General features: G+C 38.7%; 2 protein-coding genes across 6 annotated transcripts in view; one reads left to right on the forward strand and one right to left on the reverse strand.

The window, feature by feature from the left end:
- GIMD1 (GIMAP family P-loop NTPase domain containing 1) overlaps positions 1-18,263 on the forward strand; it is a 42,503-nt gene extending 24,240 nt beyond the window's left edge. Inside the window, exons 2-3 of the mRNA XM_075189531.1 lie at positions 6,540-6,933; positions 17,797-18,263. Of these exons, the coding sequence (XP_075045632.1) occupies positions 6,547-6,933; positions 17,797-18,057 (648 nt within the window). The 5' untranslated portion in view covers positions 6,540-6,546 and the 3' untranslated portion in view covers positions 18,058-18,263. The remainder of the gene's footprint in view (positions 1-6,539; positions 6,934-17,796) is intronic.
- A 1,480-nt stretch (positions 18,264-19,743) lies between these two features.
- The window catches only part of AIMP1 (aminoacyl tRNA synthetase complex interacting multifunctional protein 1), a 47,488-nt gene continuing 43,004 nt past the window's right edge, over positions 19,744-24,227 (reverse strand). For all 5 annotated transcript variants that reach the window (XM_075200783.1, XM_075200775.1, XM_075200790.1 and 2 more), the window contains 2 exons: positions 22,315-22,483; positions 19,744-20,013 (listed from right to left, as the gene is read on the reverse strand). In XM_075200783.1, the coding sequence (XP_075056884.1) occupies positions 19,847-20,013; positions 22,315-22,483 (336 nt within the window). In that variant the 3' untranslated portion in view covers positions 19,744-19,846. The remainder of the gene's footprint in view (positions 20,014-22,314; positions 22,484-24,227) is intronic.

Here is a 24,227-nt window from a genome sequence, read left to right on the forward strand (position 1 = left end):
CAATTTATATTTAAGTTGTTAGAGATTCAGTACATCATGAATTAAGTGGTCATGTAATCTGAATTTGATATGTTAATGTAAAAATAAAATTCTTTAAGCAGTAGAACATGTATATTATTTAGTGAATGCTCCAGTCAAGTGATTTGTGTGTATCCTGGAACTTGAACATGATAATTAAAATACTTGTAGATTATTAAACAATGGAAAAGGTTTCTGAGAAGTTTAGAATGTATTTAATATTGTCAAGAGTTTTATTTGGGAGCTATATCTTCCGATTGATGCAAACATTAGAAAAGGAGTTAAACAGCATATTGATGGACGAGCAGCTATTTTTAATTTCTGTGTATTTGTATTTAATATACTATTTTATTATTGAAACATTGTATTTGATATTATGGCTTTATATAAAACTCCTTGAAGATACTTGTTGTTGCATTTTTATCTATGAGCAGCTACTGAGTAATTGAAGACAATGATTATCTATAAGGGATATAAATATCCTGAGAACATGGACAATGTTACATATGCCTCTGAGGAAATCGCTAACAGTGAAGAAACATGGTCAGATGAATTTACACAACTATATCGCTGCAACATTAATGAGCCAGGAGACTTAATTCCCTGTCGGCAGAGTAGTGAGACTCTGAAGCACTGATTAAACTGATATTGTTATACCAATCTGAGACATATATAGTGTTCCTAATCAGGCGAAGGACAGTGGTGTAGATCATCTTATACATAGGCAAACCGAGGGGGGGGGGGGGGTTCCTAGTGCCTGGAAACCCCCCTCCTGCCTGGGGCACTGTATAATTGAGGTGACTGGACCCTGTCCCCGCTTCACACGGCTCTGCTTGAAAAGAGAGAGCTGCGTGCACCTAACAATAGTGCATGCAGCATTGTCCATGTATATTATAGGGATAGGAAGAGTTGGAGAGCAGCCAAGCACTGTCTAATATTATAGCTACGCCCCATGCATGCTGGTCACACCCACTGGTGGCGTGGTGTGGAAACCCCCTTCTAAAAATCCTGCGTTTGCCCCTGTTATACCAGATTCAGCATCTATGTGCATCGATACTACTGACTGCCTGAATATTAATTCTGGGAAAGGAACAAGCCCAACAACTTATACAGCTGAACTGTCTGTTCGAGATTGTGTATAAAGTGTCAATGTCCTGGTAAATAGTGATATATTTACATTACTGTGGACTAATTCATTGTGATGCTTTTTATACATCAGTTCTAGATAGCCTACATACTGTAGATAGATAGATAGATAGATAGATAGATAGATAGATAGATAGATAGATAGATAGATAGATAGATAGTGTGAGGGAATGGGGTGCTACTGGACTCAGAACTTTTTATTCATCACCCATTTCTTACGGTTTAATGTACTTTTTAGTCCTTGACCCACTCTAAGTATATACCCCAGAGCATCAGTGTATTGTTAGTTCAAGTAATTAGGTATGTTTTGCCCTTGCTATTACCTGCAATATTGTATATATTTGAAATAGAAAGAATATTGCTATATTGTGTGAAAATAATAGGACAGCAAAAGTAATTTTGCTTGTATTAGTTAAGGTAATTACCACTTGTCTCAAATGTCCATTGTTATGAGGTGTGGCTTAGATTTGGTTTGCAATCAGAACACTGTCTCAATATAAAGGTTATTGTAGAGAAATGTAATGTCTCCATGGAAAAGCACTTCAGGGCGTAAATTCCACCTCCTCAGGGAACCCTCAGGAGTTGAATGAATAAGGTACCATTGTTCCTTCTGTTTGCTCCCTATTGTCCACTAGTGAGCTCCACAGTCAGCCAGGAGCCGGACACAGCAGAGGACACCTGGGGAGGTAGGGGGTGGAGCTGGGTAGTGTGAGAAGCCCACCAATCAAGGCCTTTTGGAACTCCCCTGGGCAGGCAGTTCCCAAGGTGGGATTAGGAGGTGTTAAAAGAGGCAACCCTGGGAGCTGGACACGTGTGTGATTGATTTTGGCCAAGAGGTGATGGTCTGCCAGAGATTCTCTGTGGAACATATCCCACTGGATTTATTTGTACTAAATTCCTCACTTGTTAAGGGGGCCGTGCTGTACATATCTCACTGGATTTATTGGGACTGATTTCCTCACTTGTTGGAGCTGCTATCGTTAAGGGGGCTGTGGTGTATTTAATCATGTTCTGCAGAATAAATCATCCTTCTATTTTTCCTCTAAGGGATTTGTGATCTGAGTGATTTGGGAACCACGTGTAGATAGATAGATAGATAGATAGATAGATAGATAGATAGATAGATAGATGGATAGATAGATAGATCAACATTTACAGTCTTTTTTTAGATTTTTTTTTTGGGATTCTTTAAACTAAATTTATCACTCACTGGGAGTAATGCACTAGCACTGTTATAATTTTTGGGCAACCGAACACTGACCTAATGTGTAAAGTGAGCTGACCGCTAGCAGTAAAAGTATTAAAACAGCAATGGCTTGTCCTTTGAGGCAATGACCACTTCAGCAATAATTATTTATTAATAAAAAGTTAAATAGAAATCTGTAACACAGCAATCTATTGTTCTCTGCGACAATGTTAACAGGCACGTTTATTAGCCTGCAGTATAAATGCACCTGAATACAGTATTTGCAGGGAGAATTATTTTATGATGGTAGTTTCAATTACAACTTTTGTTTGTACAAATGTCACCATCTGTAACACATTTGCTTAAATATATCTACAACAAGATATGCACAAAGCATATGTCAGTGAGCAAGGTAACAAGGCAATGTGTACTCTGGTAACATTAAGGAAAATCACCTATTGCTGTAATTTATCATCAGAATCTCACCTACACTGGGAGTATTGGCTTTCAGTTCCACTGATGTGCAGGGTAAAGGCCAAACACCTGTTTTGCCTAAAATAGGGCTTTTTGCCATTTAATAAATATACCCCTTACTACCTTCACCTGACTGAGCCAACTAATGAAAGTCAAACATTCTTATTCAAATTGCTTATCTAAGTGAGCCATCGTTCTAGTATAATGTGTCTTTTCTTCTATGACAATGTAGATTTCCACTGTATGAATGTTTATGTTACAGACAAAGAATACAACTCAGGCACTGTATACAATGCTAAGGCATTCTATATACAGTGTACACACATATTATATCAATGGCTGTTTCATGGAAATTGGTACCATCCTGTATCACCCCTTGTCATACTCAGACACAAGTTGTGCGTTCTCAAGCTCAAGCCTGTCATTTTCAGATAGAAATATTTTTTTAAATAATGTAATGAAGGCTAGAGTCATGGTTTTCACCTGACTAATATCTCAACCGAACCCAACCCTAACCATTAAACCCAATCCTACACCTGCATTTAAAAATGTCCAAACCTTAGCGTAGCCCTAACCTAATGAGTTTAAATGAACATGACAGACAGCTATACTTGGAAGACCGATGTCGTCTCCTCGGTTTGCCAATTGGGCCATACAATGCATGTAAATTTGTAACAAAATTTGTAACAGACTTCATAGAATGTCTATTTCATACTATGCCTAAAAACAGTCCAGTCATGGTATAGAATGTCTGGATTCTACAATTTACTTGTAAAATATATTAAAAAAAATTAAAAGTCTGAATGGAACTCAATTTGATTGTGAAATTCCCAACAACTCCCCTTATTGAGTTGATTGAGCTAAGATGAGGACCAACAAATGGCAGAAATATCTAAATGATTATTATAACAGCATAGTATATTAGCAAAGGATACCATAGCCCAGTGAGCATAATCTTACACACTGAATTTTATGCCTATGCAGCCCAAATAGCAAAATAGCAACCGCATTGACTGTTATGTCTGTCATTAAGTTACACTCATTGACATAAAAATTTGTAGACACAGGCTACTTAAAAAAGCAGCTTAGTTATACAAAGCAACAAACATGACAATGTTCTAAACAGATAATAAAACTTTAAAGTGATTATATTGAACATAGGAGCCACACATCACATATGGTTTTGCCTTATATCTACAGGAAAATTAATATGTAATAATATAATTTGTATGAAAAAAGACATCTTATGGTTTGGCTTGTTGGGAGTTATGAGGAAGAAACTGAGAAACTCTGCTCTAACATAACCTCCAACACACACACAAAGTTATCTTCTATAACCTTTGTTCTCTCTGTAACACATTAACTAATTCAAAGATTCTGCGTCTTCCCCTCAATGTGGTACCAGGGACAGCATCATCTCGCTGTCAAAGTTCACTCACTTCAGTGTCCTGTCACATCTGTCGCTACTAAAGAGGCAGAAACACATACTAAGGTAGGCAGCAAAATTATTATGCATTTGTTATAATCGTTAGATGCAATGATAAAACATAAATAAATGCAAATATTATGCAATATTTAATTATATTTTTAATTAACTATTACTATAGATTATGGCAGTATTATTGCTTGATACATTTGTACACAGTGGGGACTCATTTATGACCAGGAGTAAATCCAGCGAGAAATATCAATTTTGCACCATGGCAAAACCATGTTCCACTACAGGGGGACAGGTCAAATTACTAATGTGCGGACAGATTTAGAGTTGGGAAAATGGCACGTCCTGGCCCTACACTAAATCGTATTGTAAGAATAAATCTGTCTAGTTTTTGTGTGCTACATGCAAAAGCAGCCAGTATTTTACCTGCATGCAAAAAATAGCACTTGCACACTGGTTTGTCCAGATGCAAATTTGTATCCTTAGCTAGATGAGCACTCTCTCCCTAAATGAGTCTCAGGGGGAGAAATGAAAATGTGCTGCTGCAGGGGGAGCCAGGAAAATGTGCTGCTGGCAGTGCGGCCTATCAGAGGAGGTAGGGTGTCCGAAGGGGAAAACTCACCCCTGTTGTTTTGGGTCGGCCCAATGCCCTCCCATTAGGTGAGCCCTTCAGAGCATCCGTATATGGACCTACCTGGTGCCAGATTTGCAGCATCTTTGTTACTTTATCTTATTGTTTATTCTTAATGCATTATTATTGATACTTTTGTGGTTGTAAGAACAGAAGTTGTGCTTAAATGCTTGTATAATTTAGCTTTAAAACTTTAATTTCTATCAAGTTCTTTACAAAAAAAAATATTATTGCTTTTTTGATACATTTTTAGAAATAGATTTTGATAAATCGCCTTAAAACATTTTTTTACCCCCATTAGTCACATCGAGGTGTCTTAACTTTAAAAATAACTCTAAGGGGTCTATTTATTTTTCGCATCTCAGATTCCAGTAATAAGTCTGATTTTTTTATTGCAATGAATTATAATTTATTACCAGTATTTATGGAGAAAATATCACTGAGGTCCCTGAACAATACACAAGTCCCTGGAGCGGAAATTGTAAACTTGCCGCTTGCAGATTTGGGCTGTCCGTTCCACTAATGTGGAAAAAATAGAGTTTAAAAATAAATTTTATTTATTTTAAAATTTATTTAAACATTTGAAAACATTCATTCATTAAAAAAAGCTCTTTATTCTAGGAATAAGACATTTTAAAGGTATTCTTTTGTTATTGCCATCCTGAGATCATGATAATTTATAATTATTATCATCTATTTCTAAGGCACCACAAGGGTTCTGGGTAAACCCCAAAATCACATATTGTTTAAACAGCAAAAAAATAATAAGTTGAGATCGACTAGAAATTAGTCAACTAGCAGAATGGGTACAAGAAGATGCTGAGGGTTAGCCTTAGAGAGGCGGGCTGAAAGTGCTTGGGGGAAGGGAAAGACAGCTCTATTGTCAGCGAAAAACAGCCATTATCATAGCATTGGGGCTTTTTCACTTTTGATAAATCTGCCCCTAAAATGCAGAATATGCATATAAAACGCATGGAAAAAAGAACATTAAAAATGTAGTAGTTTGATAAACACAGGTTACAAAACGAAAACTTACCAAAAACCAAAGTAACATTTTGCATACAGTTTTTACATAGTAATGAACCTGCTTCCGGCATCCCCAAAAATGTTAACAAAAACAAGTCCATAATGTTGACAACTATGTGGCATTTAACATAGCTTAAAATAAAATAATATCTGGCAACCAGCTACGTGAAAACTATCATATTTATAATACACAAATGAAATAGGAATATGGCCAGCTAATAAGAATACATGTGTTTCATTTACAAATTACGGTACCTATATGTTGATAACCACGTATAAAATGAAAAAATGATCGTTACTAGGATAAATTTGGCATACTCTCTTTGGAGTTAATATGTGCTATATATAGTCTTTGATATGACTCAGGCTGTAAAAATATAGCGCAACAGCATAATAAAATACAAGAGCATATTTTTTTTGTGCTTGTTTTTTGAGGTCCATAATAAAAATAGTATCCACATGTCCTCAGCGGGTCATATTCTTTTGTTGTGTCACAAAGCTCTCTAGATGTTTGGCATGCAACCTGATCATTTACAGGTATTCCTTAGATGTAACCTGCAACACATAAATCCTAGGATAGCTTATATTAATGTGTGTCCAATTATTACTATTTTTGACAGAGAATAAATGGATGACAATAAAGAGATCACCATTAATCTTCTTCTCTTGGGAAAGACACAATGTGGTAAAAGTTTTCTTGGAAACAGTCTGTTGGGAAGTTTTGAGTTTGAAAGCAAGTTTTTCCCACACTCTGTAACCAAAGACTGCCGACTCTGCGGAATGCGAATACCCGATTTTGCTCGACGGATGGGGAGAGAGCTGGGCCTGAGACTGCAGGTGCTGGACACACCTGGGATTCCTCACAGCAGCCTGAGCCAGGATGAGGTGAAAAAGAGAGTGAGAAAAGCCCTCTCACAGCACTTTCCAGAGGGGTTACATATGGCCCTGCTTGTCCTAAGGGCTGACATACCACACTGTGAAGAAGATAACCAGCACACTGTCAAATTAGCAGAGGTAATTCGTGTAATGAGATGAGTAATTTCTATCACTTTCTATGGATGAGCAATTGTCTTCCCTGCCTGTTTTGTGTGTATGTCTTTCTCAATTTTCTTGAGAAACTGAAGAATAGATAAATTAAGATGTTTAGCTGTTGTACAAGGGAGAGTTTTTCATTCCGCTGCCAGGCCCTTCAGAACTGTAGTTTTATCTTTAATCCCATATCGGGATATCTGCCTTGTATATGCATCAGAAACATGTATGAAATTGTTAATTGCTGCCAGATGAAACAGCTAATACACGTTTTACCTTATTCCCATCAAGGCCAGACCATGTTATGCTATTCACACACATCCTGCCAAAAGGTCCAAGTAGAGAGAAAGTGTTGGATTTGTTGGATTTAATGTCATGACTATTAGGTGCTAATTGTGTTACTTGAAAATGGTTTTCATAAAACTGTGAAAAGGGTGATTTTTCTATTATAATTCTAACTATTTTTCGAAATTTGATATTCACATAAAAAGTTAAAGTGGGCCCTTTGTCATTAAGTAATCAGCAAGTACATGTGAAGCACATTTCTTTGGCCATATGGTGTGATCGGGCAACTCTTGCAGGGGCAAACGCATGATTTATAGAGGGGGGTTTCCACACCATGCCACCAGTGGGCGTGGCCAGCATGCATGTGGGCGTAGCTATAATATTAGACAGTGCTTGGCTGCTCTCCAACTGTTTCTATCCCTATAATATACATAGACAATGCTGCATGCACTGCAGAGACGTGTGAAGAGGGGGTAGGGTCCAGCCACCTCAATTATACAGTGCCCCAGGCTTGGAGGGGGGTTTCCAGGTACTAGGAACCCTCCCCCCCTTGGTTTGCCTATGTCCTGAGCCCCAGTATATACTCCCGATTGCACAATGTGCCGTCCATTTGTATTGTTCACCACACCCACTTCTTTGTTTAGCAAGACAAGGTGTCACGGTTACGTGCTAACGCTGCAGGTGCTCGATTGCGCCATGTGCCTGCAAAAAAAAAATATTGTGCCATCTATACATGTTATGTTTTTGAGTACTTCCTTTAGTTTCAGTTTAATTGAAAACAGGAAAGGCTAAAAAGCAGGAATAAATGGTTTTACTACCCTCCCCACTATATATTGCTGATAAAGGATGCTGTCTTGGATGCACCAGCATAATCAATATATTATTATATATTATACATGATATCATTAAATGCAACTATGACCTACAGCCTGTAAATGGGAACCATATGCAGCATTTGTACATTACTACAGACCTTTCAGAATTAATTGTAATATGGCTCCTGTGTTGATTGCTCTGCAATAGAAAACTGCAGCTTGATGGTACCACAGAACACTCTTGGCTTTCTACTTCCAGATTCCATTTGCAACTTCATATCTCATACATCTGTGCCTTATTGGATAGGGTATAGGAACACTAATTAACAGTTTAATTTGCAGTAAAGTGTTATGCTAGAAATCCAGTGAGTAGGGGGATATCTGGGTACTGTAGTAGTGTATCCACAGACTTGTATTATTACAATGCACTGAAAAGTACATTACAAACCTATGTAAAAAATAGTTGTTATCACATCCATCCTTGCATGTACCACCAGGGCTGCCACCAGAAATTGCGGGGCCCAGTACAAATTGAACAGACAGGACCCCCTCCTTCCTTCTCCCATCCCACCCTCAATTTTAAATTATTCTTAACACAACATTTGCCTTTCCCCCCACTCCCTACAGTCACCCCCCCCCCCCCCATCCCCAGTTCCATGTAACCCCTGCAGTAGTTTACTTACCTCTCTGTATCTTCTTGCTACAGGGAGCCTCTCTACCTTGTTGCGGCTCTCTCTCCGGGAGCAAGCACCTGGTTGGCTGGGACTGGAGCAAATGGTGGCAGCTGTGTGGCCCCCACATTTTGGGAGTGGAGGCAGACATGCTGCCTACAAGTGGGCCCACTGACGCATATTTAATTCTGCATAGAGGTCTCTCCCATCTCTCACATCTCAGGAGCAGCTGTTGCCTAGAAATGGCGCCTGCTACTTCCCTTAATTCATTGTGAAGGCCCCCTCCTATAGTAAATTTGTTTAGGCCCAGGGCTGGTGGGGCCCCACTCTCCTGTTGGGCCCCATACTGCTGTATTCCCTGTACACCCCTGATGGCGGCCCTGTGTACCACTGCTGATAGTATCAGGTGCTGTCCACCTGCAATTGCCAGAGGTGGAATGACCAAGTTGATTGAGAGCTATTAGGGTTAATTACTGATTTTGTACTGGGGAAGAAAAGAAGTTTCTAATTAAAGTTCATGCAAGACATATAGGTAGCGATGTGCACTAGACAGGGTAGGGCATAGCTGTGAGATGTCCGGAGAAGTTTGCAAGGGAAAGTGATCAGCGAGGATATGTATAGATTCTCCCTACCACATTATCACCACAGTTGATGTATGTATATAAATAACTTTCTTGCCTAACCAACTTACCAAAACTTAGTAAAGGATTCTGTTCCCTAGGGGAGCTCAAGATAACAAAAGTGATTGGCGGTTACAAAACAACTCGGTACATGATACCCAAAATGACAGGTGGGTGGAGTAAAGTAGGGCCTGTAAACTTAACATGTACTGCATATGTTATTTGCTTAATAACATATGAAACCCATTCCTTTGAGGAAATCATTATTATTATCATAGATTTGTAAGGCGCTACGGTGCTCCGCAGTACCGTACACTAGGATAAACAGGATATACATAAAACAAGGCAGACAAAATAAACACAGAAATGAAAACAAAAGGTATGGAGGACCCTGCTCATTAGAGAGCTTACATTCTAAGTGGAAAAGGGAACAGCTGAAACAAGAGGAGTGAGAATGGAATGAAAGATATAAGCAGTATGAATGTTATTATCTAATTGTGGCCTAGTACAAACAGGTAGAGTAGATGGTCAAAATATATGCTTGACCTGATTTCTAATACTCAATATCCTACAAATATTTCTTAGAAGTCTTATGAGTTATTGTCATTTTGCCAGAAAACCTTTCACAAAAACTCTACAGCCATGGCGATACTCTAAACAAGAAAATGCTTGGGCAGCACGGTGGCTTACTGGTTATCACTTTTGTCTCACAGCACTGGGAGTTTGTATGTTCTTCCCCCGTGTTTGCTTGGGTTTCCTTGGGGTGCTCCGGTTTCCTCCCACACTCCAAAACATACTGGTAGGTTAATTGGCTGCTATTAAATTGCCCTTAGTATCTCTCAGTCTGTGTATGTTAGGGAGTTTAGATTGTAAGCTTCAATGGGGCAGGGACTAATGGGAATGAGTTCTCCATACAGTGCTGCGGAATTAGTGGCGCTATATATATATATATATATATATAGATGATGATGATGATGCTTGTTCCCTCCAGTATATGACCTCTAATAATAGGAAATAATATATTTGTTTTTTTTAAAAAATGTATTAATGCCATAATCCCAGTTTCCTCAGTGCCCATGTACATGTACGTAATTCCAGCACCATACCCTCATGCCCCGGAGGGCCCCATTGACATACACATTACACAGATCCCACTTGACTAGTAATCCCAATTGTAACCAGCTGGCTCTGGGAAGCAAAGGTCCAATAAAAACAAACTGCAATGTGCAATCATGGAAGCAGTATCATTATTATAAAACTTCCCACATTTCTACTATGGGATGTGATTGTATTCTTGGCTGTCTGAGACTTCCAGATTGCATCATATGGATGGATCGTGGCAAACTTTGTTTGCAATCTCTTGCTATGTTATTGGAAAAGACATTCATTCATGGCAGCATTTACAATGTAAAGATATGGTCAGCAGGACCATCAAAGATCTACAGTAATCTGCATTCTGGAATTTCCTTTCTTTTACATAATTATACTCTCTACATGATGTAATAGTTGGCTTTTGAATAGTTTCTTCCCCCCACTGCTGTCCCAGATGCTGATCCATATGCTGCAAACAATATAAAACAAGAGGATGTAATTTCATAATTGAAGATAAATAATGCATATCATGACATTTCATATAGTAAATTGCCCCACCTGATTGTGTATGTAGTTAAGAACAGACACAGGTTTTTAGCAGTGTATTTGTATCACATTTGCTCTGCCACTTACTATAATTTTCATTCTTATTGGAAACCAAGTGTAGCTCACACAGAATCCTATGTATAGCACCAAAAATATAATGCAATGTAATATTGAATGCATTTTGCTGCTTGGTTTTTACATTTTTATTGCAATACAATTTCAATTTCACTCAACCTTCCCTCCTCCATGGCAGTCTTTGCTACGGGTTGTTTTTGTTTTGTTTAGCTAGAGACAGGGCAAAAAACAATGCTTTCCGGAGTCAGTATATAAGTCAGCTCTGCCCCTTTTGTCGCATCTTTTTCTGTCTCTACAGCTGGAGAGGTCACCTAGGTTTATATAAATGGGATAACAGGTTCTATCGGGCGCTTCACTATGGTTTGCAGCTATGTATGTACTAAAGAATTACCACCACAATTCAATAACATACAGAGATATAAGATAAAAACTAGTACATACACTTGCGCTCCCGTTTCTGTATAGGTGATTACAACATGGACACCTTATTCATAGGGGCATATTCAATTGTCGGAGGAACGCCAAAAATCTTGCGCTCCGCGCACTATTACCGTAATAACGGTAATAGTGCACAGAGCGCAAGAAAAAAGCGTTATTACGTTCATTTTCTCGCTGGATTTCAGCCCGTGAGCTTTTTAACGCCACGGAAACCTGCAACAATTGAATATGCCCCAGTATGCATACTGCACCTGATGGTTAATCAAGTTGTATTCAGAAGAAAGAATCCCTCTATGAATAAGGTGTCCATGTTGTAATCACCTATACAGAAACGGGAGCGCAAGTGTATGTACTAGTTTTTATCTTATAGGTCAGCTAGGTTAGTTATTATTCTGTAATGCAGGGATAACCTGGCTGTCCTTCCAGCGACTCACCACTGTGGTGTAAACAGTGGTAGGGTTAATGGCCGGAGAACCATTGGTTACATGGTGGAATTTTGAAAAGCACACCCTTGTGCGCTGGAATGCATCTTCTGCATATGCATCATCACAGGGCACCAGGAAGAGGCAGCATGAACTCGAGATTGCTACAGAAAAGCAGTCTCAGAGTGAAGCAGCCTCATGTCCGTCAGCAAGATGGAGCCTGAGCTTAATCCCAAAACGCTGAAGAACACCCGCTCCAGGATTTGTACAGCTTGTCATGAAATCTTTATAACCTGAAGAAGTTTGTGCCATATGCAGTGCTCAAAACCAGGGGAAAAACTAAGGATGATTTGTATACAATGCAAGAAATTAAAAGAACCAGAACTTTAGCAAGTATAGATATGGATGAAAGATATTCCCAGTCAGAGTGAAACAATCTTCCAGTGATGAATCTACAGAAATTAAAGAAACATCTAGGTGTTATGGCTTGTGGCTACCAAGATAAACTTTTAGAACAGATGTTAAAGAGGTCTTCACCTTTCCTGTAGAGCTTTATGTGGTCACAGGTACTTGGATGCCCCCAGGTCTTAAGCTCTTGTGTAGTAAACATTTATCAGCTGGTATAGGAGGTCGGTAGCCAAGACTGGAGCTGGTGGTCAGAAGCAGGCCAGTGTCAGTAGCAGGCAGAGTAGTCAGGGACAAGCCAAAGGGTCAGGGCTGGCAGCAAGCAGGGATATCCAATAACAAAGCCAAAGGTCAGGGCAAACAGAGTGCAGAGAAGCAGGGTCCAGAAACAAACCAAGGGTCACAATGGAAAATCAGATCAAGCAATGAAGTATACACAGGAACAGAGCAGGTCAGCAAAATGTGCAGCACACAGGACTCTATATCGGCAGGGAGGCTGAGCCCTACCTGCCTTAAATACTTAAAATGACTAATCAGAGAGGGGGAAAGAGATTAGCCATGGGAGGATAATGGTAATTAATTACTTTTCTTAATTAACATTTGCACCCGCACCCAGCTGTCCTCCAATGCCAGGGCACGGTATTATAGCACAGAGCATTCCAGCCATGGTGAAGGCTAGGACGAGGAAGTGACGTCCCGGCTGTTACCATAGCAGCTAGGACGCTAGCAGGGGAAACAAGCCACGAACCGCAGAGGCTCATAATACTAGGTTGTTTACTTTGGATAATGTGGTAAATTTTCTTATTAAGTCTATGGGAATGAGTGGAACTTCAATTTCTACTTCACCTCATGGTTATTTTTTGAAGTGTGCTATTATAAAGAATGGATTTGAGTGGAGAAACATCAGTCTAATCTGAAAAGACTTGTACAAATGCATCCATTTGGAGATGAGGAAGCTCATAAATGGTGCTTAATCTTACCTTAGTCGACACAGGTATGGCTAGTATGTCTACTAGAACAATCATTCCACTGGAAAATGGTGACCCTTTAAGGTATCTGTGACAGTATGGACAACCTATGCCACCCTGTCTGTTGTTGCTGGGAACCGACTGGGCTACTTTGCCTCCGTTCCCTTTCTTTATCCCAAATGCGCTCTCTAACCGTAGTAGGAGGGGGTTTACAATGCTGCCACCACTGGACTCCTTAACGGCATCCAGAATTGTGTTCCTTCTGGGTAACTGTCGTTAATAATGTACCACTGACCTCTTCCTATAGATCAGAGCTGCTGTGGATGGAGCCCCCCCGTAGCCTATCACACTGGCCAGAGCTGCTGGGTAGCGGGCAGATCAGTGGAACTGGAAAGCTGGGTCCAAAATTCAGAACAGCCGCAAACGGATTAGATTTGGGTCTAATCTGTAGGTCACAGAAAATTACAGCAGGGAAGAAGTTGTCAAGCAGGTCTTGAAGCAAGTGATGTTTATTCACTCAAGTGCCCTGATAATGACAGTTCACACTGGTTGAAGGTACCAGTGGTCAGAAAGTCAGATGGAACAAAAAAGATACATTTCAGTACAAACCAGTGCTGTTTTATACAGTTTGACACAGCCTAGCAAGGGGTAATCCAGCGCCCTAAACTCTTTGCTGGCCCCAAGAAATGTATACTTAACAAACATTACATGTATCTGTGACATCCTACATCACGTGTTGTTTACAATGTTCAGACAGGTTCTAACACACTGGACAAAAGGCCACTCAGAAACACCAGTAACGACCTCTTGTGGTGCATTTAGACTAAAAAGGACATGTTGGTTACTCACATGAATAGACTTAATTAGTCTTAATGAGGACTTCCTCTCGAAGCTACACAACAGACTCCTCAAATAATTTTTTTTATAGCATCAGACATATACCTCAAAAATGATGAATGTATTTCCTATACAAAGTGTCGCACGACACAACAAAATCAGTATATTTGCAATTATATAAATAAGAGCCCATAAGTTATTTATAATTGATCCAGCCACAGTATCCTATGGACAGGCAAGCAGAAAGTTCTCTGAGGAAGATTTATGTTTCATCTGGGACTACATTAAAGTCAGAAGTGGCTAATGCATCAGTAGCCAGGGTTTTAAGGTTGTGGACTGAAAACCTCAATACAGTCATCCAGAGAAAGATATTTTTAATGAAAGAGCCATGGCATTAGCAGTAGTAGCAAGGAGAGCCATCTTGTTAAGGCCTAGGGCAGCGTGAGTAGGTGGTACTCACAATAGACCCCAGTGTAACAGGATGGGGAGTAAATCTTCAGTGGAATAAAATAGAACAAGGTGCATGGTCACAGAGAGAAAATAATCTGCATATAAACATTTTGGAAACAAGAGTGGTTTGGAAAACAATACAATACTTCCAGTATCAATTACAGGGAAAATATCCAAGAGTGTACTCAGACAATAGAACGCTAGCGGCCATCAACAAATCATCAGGGGGGGAACCAGAAGCGGAGTAATGATGGCGGAGATAGCAAGAATTATGCTTTGGGAAGAAAAGAATGTAAAGACACAGTCAGCATTACATGTAGCGGGGAAGCAGAACAAACTAGTTGACTACTTCAGTCGAACTCAAATCAATCCATGGGAGTGGATTCTAAATCAGGAGTTGTTCCAGTTACTAAACAACAAATCAGAATACCAAAGTATCCAAATTTCTTTCTCGGCACAAAGTTCCAACAGCAGAAAGAATGGATGCTTTAGCAGTTCCAAGAAGGTTCCATCTGCTGTATATCTTCTCTCAGTTTCCTCTCATTTCTTGTGTCCTGAGGAAAATCAAGGAGAAAGCAGAATGTCGGCCAAGGTTCCCAATAGCCTAGGAAATGTTCAGAGAAAGGTTGTGGCCCATACCTATTCAAGCAACAACTAGTTTTAATGGCTTGGAGTGGCAGTTGCTCAGAGATAAGAGTTTCAGAACCAGTGATCAGTTCAATACTGCACCCACCCCCCTCCCCACTCCTGCATACTGCATGGGTGCATCCCATAGTAAAAAAAAAATCAATTTGAATTTGCTAACCATGAACTTCATAAGTTCCATTCTAGTCTTACTTTAAGAAAGGCAGAAGCCCTTAGCATGAAGTCTAAATAAGGGTTTTTGGTTTTTTTTTAGTAAAGGAAAAAGAATAAATTATGCTCAGAATAATAAAATTATTTAATTTAATTTTTTTTAAGAAAAACATAACTTTTTTTAAGTGCGCTTTCTGCTTTAACATATGTTCATGCTCCAAAAGCTGTGACATTTTGTGCCAGAATTACGCTGTATTGGGTTTCAGAATTTCCACAATTTGTTTAAAAATGAAAACATTCTTGAAGAGCATGAAACACGAGTCGTGCTTCGTCTTTCTGGATACAATCATTTAATCACATGGTAAAAATAGAACAGAGGGGTCCATATGAACACGTGATCATTTCCTGCGTTGTCAACTTTTATGTATGATTTGATATGAGTACTTGCACGCGTCGGAATATGTACCCTTCAATAAAATATGATTTTTACATGTGTAGAGTATTTTGAAGTAAAGCATGTTAGTGCTGCCAAATGTCTTCGCTATAGAGAACACTTGGGTTGCTTATTAAATGCAAATTCATGGAACTTGTAAAAGTCAGTTAATAAAGCATACTTATTTCCCCTTAGATCTACAGATACAAGGGGCTCTATGCAGAGCCTATTGAAATGTCGATCTGAGCTGAACGGCCATTATTTGGCAGGATGCAGCAATATTTATAGATACCAAATCCCCGCAACAAAGAGTTAATATATGTTAAGATGTTTGGAACTGTTTTTTGTATATGCAAGTTTGTTACTTATTGACAATAGAATAAAAAGCTTTAGACATAGGCAACTACACAGACAGTTTTTCAAATGCAGGATGAAATTAAAATACTAGACACTACATTTGAGGTTCTTTATATGTTTAAAAAAAACAGCGCATTCTCCATAGAGAGCAGTGATCTTTATCAAACATTGGGTCAGGTTGCGTTTGTGGTCTGTAGTGCTGGCCACTACGCTGGTACATTCCTAGTGACTATCCAAGTCCTTTATTTACCCTTGGACCTCAAACTGACAACCGGAGGTCCACATACAGGGGGGATAAGGAATGTACCAGCATAGTGGCCAGCACTACGGACCACAACAGTCAGTTCAGAGTACATGCGATACTATGTATCATTTGAGCTCTGGCAGTAGGATTAATTACACCAGCGTAGCACCTTATTAGATGCAATATCGCTATTGAGTAATAAGAGAACTGATGTTACAATTTGAATATGTCTAATATTCTATACTTCTGGTGTTTTATGCTGGGTAATATACAATTGGGATATATGTGTCCAATTTAGGCTTAATATTTAACTGACCGTAGCCACATGTTTAGCATTCAGCACAACCTGGCCATTATTACCTATATATCAAGACAATTGATAGGCCTGATATGGCAATTTATATATGAGGTGTACTTAAAATAGGAGTACAATTTATCTTTTTACTCATTTAGGGCATAGGAACTCCTGTTGATATGGACTTCACAATATTGATATATTGGAAAACTCTAACTAGAAGTATAGCATGTAATCCTATTTGTAAATATCGATTCTGGGACCTTGTCGGTAATAATAATGAGCATATAACAAACTCAATGTTATATATTGTTATAGGATATCCATTTAAGGAACAATTACTGGTGAAATCCGGTTTATATCATTATATACTATAGATGGAGTACTGCTCATATAATAGACGCCACTGTTGAATTCTCTGTTTATGTTTTTAATACACTACATACACAACATTTTTAACCAATATTTCGCCCCTTTTCTTTGCCAAATCATTATCTTAATAGACCTTAATAAACTTTAGTTTTAATTTTGTAATTATTCACGCTTGGGAGGACTGGAGTGCCTCTTTTGTTCTTTCCTCTTCTCTCTTTCTTTAGTCATGACCTAAACATATGAGAGTGCACCCTATCTGTACATGATCATGGCATTGTCCCGCTATTCACAGATGATGGTCCTACTTCTATGTGCGACCACACCACTTAGTCTGCTTTTATATACAATTCTGAATCATAATGTTTTCTAACTTTATTCAGACAAGTATATAACAGACAAGTGAAATGCATGGGGACGATAAAATTAGCTGCGAGGTGCCATAGTAGCATCAAGCGCTATGTTTCCGACCCACGTTTCGGTAATGATTTTCACTCATAGAGGTGCATGCAAAAAGGAGAACTTTTCCTTACCACAATTGCTGGTTTTGTGCACAAAATACAGGCCGCGAGGCTATTACGAACCTTGTGGCTAATTGAATCGGTCCCTTTAGGCAATAAGCAAATATCCTTCGATGTGACTGCAGGTTTAACTCTGTGCGAATACATAGACATGTGAACAGAACAGGTGTTAAGCAAACGTATAAACTAAAAGAGATATTTTATCTGCAGGATCTTCTTGGCACCGACTGGAAGTTTTTCACCACCGTCATATTTACTCACGGAGATGTGTTACAAAAAGCAAGATTGACAGAAGTGGAATTTCTTAGCTTGGCTCCTAAAAGCCTGTCGGCTCTTCTGGAAAAGGTGCATGGTCGGTATATTTTTAGAGACCCTACAGATAAAACACTGCGTGAGGAAAGAGAGACATTATCCAGTCAAATTTTTCACTTCGTAAGGCAGAACAGTTACCAGACTTTACAGATTAAGTAGCATTTACCTTCTGAGACTTGCTGAGCAGTTACCAGAAGCAGCATGGACTCATATCACAACATGGAAAGAAATTGCATATTAAACAGGTGACATATTCGATGACTGAGTTTACTGTAAGATTTTATTGCAATTAAATTTTTTAAAACTGTGTGTATACACTTGATGCATTTACTTTCTATTTATATATAAAGATAATTTGCTAGTCAGTCTGAATTTGGTGAATTTTATTACTCTATTCTGTTTTTTTTTACTTACAGAGCATTAGATGATTTAGGAAACTGAAGCATCATTTATTAGAAAATACATTGATTTTATGAATAAATGTAGAGATTTATACTAGAGATGCTCAGGCTCGCTTTTCTGAAAACCAAACCCCCCGAACATCACCAATACGGGTACTGAGCTGAGCCGACTCTGTACTTTCCCACTTCTTCGGATCTGAATCGAGGCAAAACGTCATTGTTGCGTTGTCAGATCTCGCGGGTTTTGGATTCCATAAGTACCTCCCTCCCAAGCAGATCCAGAGCCATTGATAACACAGAGAGAGGGGTATTTGGATGCTACATGGGTGCTTCAACTAGTTTGACATGCTCAAGATTTGCAGCATCCCAACAGTGATGTGTAAAAAGACTATGGGGTGTATTTACTAAACTGTGGGTTTGAAAAAGTGGAGATGCTGTCTATAGCAACCAGATTCTAGTCATTATTTATTTAGTACATTCTACAAAATGACAGCTAGAATCTGATTGGTTGCTATAGGCAACATCTCCACTTTTTCAAACCCGCAGTTTAGTAAATATACCTCTATGAGACAGATAGGAGATATAGGGAGCAGCAGGCACAAAATAAATTTATAATCAAATATTTTCTAATTTGGAAGGAAAATGAAAAGTGCTATGACAGGGTCATTATAAATGTGCTTTAGAAAAAGGACTGCAAATCAAGCTGTAAGATTATTACAAACGTAGCAAGCAATTATTAAGTTCCATATTCAAGGACAACAAAACGTTCCCTTTTAAGGCAAATCTCAGCTTAATTCATATGACAGTCTGGCAGTGGTAGAACCAGGCAGTGTCTGGCTCAGAGTTACTCTTCGGATCCACCTATAACATTAACCCCATAAAAGGTAGCAACACAACTGGGAGGGGCTGGGTTATTAAGTTGTATTGTCAAGTTATTAATAAAAGTAAGTTGGATGTCAAGTAGCATTATTTAGAAGCAAAATAAAACAGTGGTCAGGCCTCTCCTCAGTCTGTGAGTCCCAATGCAGTACTTTCATGGAGAATGACATTCATCTGGCTTCTGCCAGTGGACCTAACTAGAATCTTTGTAGAACTGTTCTTCATGGATGAATTGTTACAATTACAACTAATTCAAAGTTCAGCTAGGAAGATGACTGGGAGTTGCTCGGCTATCCATTACATTTTGTCAACCTGGAAATGACTTATTACAATAAACTGTACCTAACACTTCTAGTAACCAGAGATTTGAGAATTGTGGGATGAGAATTGGAATTAAGGCGTGGAAGTACAAAAGTGACATATGCCTAGTTAAGCAGATATTTATAATCAGTTACAGCCCATGCTATTGTTAAATCAAACCAGTTGTATTTACTTTATTAAGAAAAATAGCTAACTTAACACCAGGAGATACTAGGCCAAAAGAAAGAACACAGAAATCATCAGGTGAATAACAAGTTGTCAGCCTTTATTGTAATTGCTCTCTGAAAGCTCACTAGAACAGCATTATAATGCACTCTTCACATGAAACCAAATGAGAAAGACATCATTTATTTAATGCTGCTTCGAGACATAGTTTGGGCTTTACATATCCCTTTTCCATTCACTTCAAATGGCACACCCTTATAAGTGGCCACACAGTGCTCATTGGTAAGGAGGTCTGGCTGGATCTGCTCCCATGTCTTCTTCTTAGGATTTAGCTCTTTGTCCGGTTCCCCTAGAAGAATGGAGAGCAAAACAGCATGACAAGGACCTCTTACAGAGAACCAAAGAAACTCCCTTCATTCAGTTATTCAACCAAAGCAATGATTCATTTATAAAAACAAATGAAACTGAAAAGAACTCGAAAGCATTACACATAAATTATTATTTATGAAACCAACATCGTCTTGCTGTTTTTTAAATTATACACCTGAATTTGTATCCCTGTTCTTATAAACAACAAGACATCCCTTGTCAATTACATGCTAGGTGGCATATGGATCAATGGACAAGATAAAAAATACCTGTACCGATAGTATTCCCTAACCGCTTTATTCACGCCATATGTACTCCATATGTTATGCAAAGTGAGCAAATGCTCATTTGAATAAGTCCTAAATATAAATAGGTGGTGCTTATTCTCATATCTGGAAACTGCAATTTATTTTGCTGAGCTAAGATCAAGTTAAAGTTTGATGAAAATGGCTGCTTTTCAAGTGTGTATGCAATAGTTATAGTTTAAACTGCACTTTTCACCAAACAACCAGTGTATGGGCTGAATTTATAAGATTTTGTTTAATAGACAACCATGAACACCTAACCATGAAGTGCCTGATGTAATTTGAATGTAGTGATGTGATTGGTTTTATCATGAATATTTGCTCAGCCCACAAAATGACTCGCTCTGCATCTTTAAAGATCATTCAAATATGTCAATGGAACAATGCCCATAGTGCCCAAAGAAGCATAACAATTGTTTAACATATGCTTGGCATTACACAGAAACACAGGGAATGTTTTATTCAGCGGGAACAGCTATACAAACTAACGTTTGACTATACTGTTCCTTTAGTTGCTGTAAAACACTTAAATATTCATAATGGTATACAAATACAAAATGACGAATTTGAACCATACCAGCAGTGCCCTTACATTAATTATAAAAACAGTGCTCTCATTAATTTTACCAGCATTGCTGCCATTGGCAATACACACACTGCCCCCATTGACTAACAATTAATGTGCTACCAGGTTAAGCCAATGAGACCCAGACTTTCTCTCTGGCATCTCTACTACACTTCCTACTTCTGCTGTCAGTGCTATCCTTATTCACGGACTGTAGGAGGAGGTGCAAAGTGATCACATAACTTACACAGCAATCACTGTGTGCTTCCTCCTGAAGTCAGTGAATGAATAGCACAATTACTGGCAGCAGGAGCAGTGAGCATTGGTGAATGAAGTCACTTATACTCACAGGCAACTGGGATGCTAAGATGTGCGCCAGTTAACACAATAATTGTTTTTTGTTTGTGCAAAATATACAATTGCCTGCTGCCCCTAATGCCAAGTGAGGCAATGAGTAGGATGGCTAGCCTTATATTCCAGTGTACACAGACTTGTATATTTTCCAGGTCATTGGTATCTGGATTATTAGTTAACAAGGTCTTCTTCTGCACCTCGTTAATCGTGCTATTCTGTGTCCCAGATTACAAAGGATGCTAGATATGTTTTCTAAGTGGCAAACCCTCCATCCACACATTGCAGCAATATAAAAAGCAGACAGCTCCTTTATTTATTGCTGCGAGAGATATCCTGGAAACACAATAGCTGTGCCAATTATTTTAAACACAGTTGAGATGAAGAAAAATGCAGCTGTTGTGAACATATGGGAAGGCATCTCATCTGAACTTGCAGCAAACTGTACCAATTCCTGCTGATATAACTTTTTGTATGAGGTTTGTGGAGGGAGGGGGGGGGGGGGGGTAGACGAGCCACAAATAAATATATTTGATTCCCCAATACACTAACAGCATACTAAGCGGCTATTTGTCCCTCCCCTGCAAACCCCCAGCTCCACGCCAGTCTTCTCATGGGTGTAATGTGGAGCAGTAGGATGGAAATGGCCTAGTATGATTAGTATGCTAAACACCAGAACTAAAACCTCTAGAAACATAGAATACGGGAGGAAAATGTTTTTTTGCAGCCCCTCATCCTGCTAGGAATACCAGTCCTGTGCTGACCAGGCATGTCTTCACTATAGCAGGGAGCCCCAAGGCTTGTTGTGGTCATAATACTGCTTAGTATTTATGCAGGGTTTTATTTCTAGTTTTTTATGCAATGTGTTTTGTTTTGCTTAGAAGAACAAAAATGATCAGAAGAATTTCGGGCTACACAAAAATGACATCCGAAATTAAACCGAACTTGAGAAATTTCACAGCCCAATATGGCAAACATTTTCAGGAACAATTTTGAAAATATCTCTCATCTCTAGTGACTTTCAAAAATTTGAAAAAGCCCATGAGGAACGAAACATTACCTGGAATGCCCTGGAAGGTAATTCTATCTCCAGGAACTGCTCCGCTGGGAGGATCCAATATTTCCACCTTCTCTGGAGAGCTTGCACACATAACCATAGCTTGGGATAGCACCCCTCTCATTTTGGCAGGTTTCAAGTTACAGAGCAGTACCGCCATCCGATTCTGCATCTATAAATACAGATCACACAGGCTCACAACACATACAGCCCAATGGAAGCCTTCTAAGTACAACGTTAAAGTACAATATCCTTATTTGAGAGCAGAGCTTCCCAATGTTTTTCTTGTCAAGACACAGCTGCTTATACTTTGTCCTTGCATATGTATCTGTGTCAGTTTCACATATATTTTCTTTTTATAGGGCGCCATAAATGGTCTGCAGCACCATCCAGTGAGCATATAACAAAACAATAGATCGCATTACAGGACAATACATATATATTGAGTACAGTTGTTTTACAACAAACAGAAGCTATTTCTATTAACTCTCAAATAGTACATTTCACCTTGACCATACATACATTGAGATCACCGTAGAGATAAAAAAATGATTTAAAATATTCTTCTTCATTAAATATAAGTTTATAGAGCCTAATAACAGACTGTGAGAATTGCTTTAAAGTACAATTGGGTTTTGCCTGAACATAGGCATTTATATGTCTTTGGGCAACCACATAGCGCATCTAGTCAACACAAGCAAATGAAGAAATAACATTTTTCTTATAATATGGGTCAGGGACATTTGACAACTATAATAGCAAATAAACACAGAAGTCTACTATAATATATATTGCAGTGAAGAAGGTGGTCCGTTTACTTATCTACTACATGCAAGTACACCACCCAGCTTTCAGATTCCTTAATGAATACACAGTTCACATAGGGATACAGTTGGAAGTAAATAAATACAATACACATATGAATCACATAATAATTTATCATGTGAGGCATCTATAAATGATATAGAAGCACAAGGGTTTTTATTATTTTTCACTGCTGTGGTTTATGAATGGTATTTGCTAAGGGCTCATATGTTGGATAAAGTTTTACCATACTCAAGAAGGGGCCAAGCACATAATCCATTTTACATGCATAAAAAAAGTGTCAACAAATTGAAATCCCAAAATCCTGTATGTGTCCTAATCCAAGCAACACAAACAATGCTACGTTTTTTAGAACTTGTTCAGACAAAACAAAAAAAGGCCAAAATACACAAAAAACAGGTTTGGGTACATTGATCCAGCTATTCACTTTACTTTCATGTTTTTCCTGCCAGAAAAAAGATAGACATTAATTTTTTATAGGGCCTACGCAAAACTTCTAAAACATCTGACTGAAAATGAGCCCTTCCTCTACATGTAATTCAATCCAAACTTTACAATGGCTCACAGCAGGAATGTTTGCCTTGAAGTTATTTTCGGAAGGGAAAACTAATTCACAGCTTGTATCTATTCATCCCATACATTAAAAAACAATGGTCAGTTTAAAAGAAGTTTAAATAAGTGGTAACATAAAAAAGTTGGATGCATGAACTTCGTTTCATACAGAGGTAGGTACCTTTGACACCGCAATCTACTTACATTACTTTGACAGGAGGTTTCTTTCCTCTTCCACTAACTTCCTATTGCCTCCATCTCTCTCCACACATCATGAGACTGACTGTTATATGTAGCCCTCTCCTCGCAAACATAATTACATGAGTGGACAAGGCACTACCTGACACAAAATAAGCAGACCCATCTATTGCTGTTGATACCATTCTGATGATTTGATTGGCTATGCTACGCATATTCTGATGATCTGATTGGCTATTAAGCACACTGATGAACAGGAGATGAAGGCTGAAAACAAGAAGGTGGTCAGACCTAGTAATTATTCTGTCCTTTATCATGTACCCACTTGTGTGACAACTCAG

This window comes from Mixophyes fleayi, chromosome 1 (assembly GCF_038048845.1).
Source record: "Mixophyes fleayi isolate aMixFle1 chromosome 1, aMixFle1.hap1, whole genome shotgun sequence".
NCBI classification, from domain to species: domain Eukaryota; kingdom Metazoa; phylum Chordata; class Amphibia; order Anura; family Limnodynastidae; genus Mixophyes; species Mixophyes fleayi.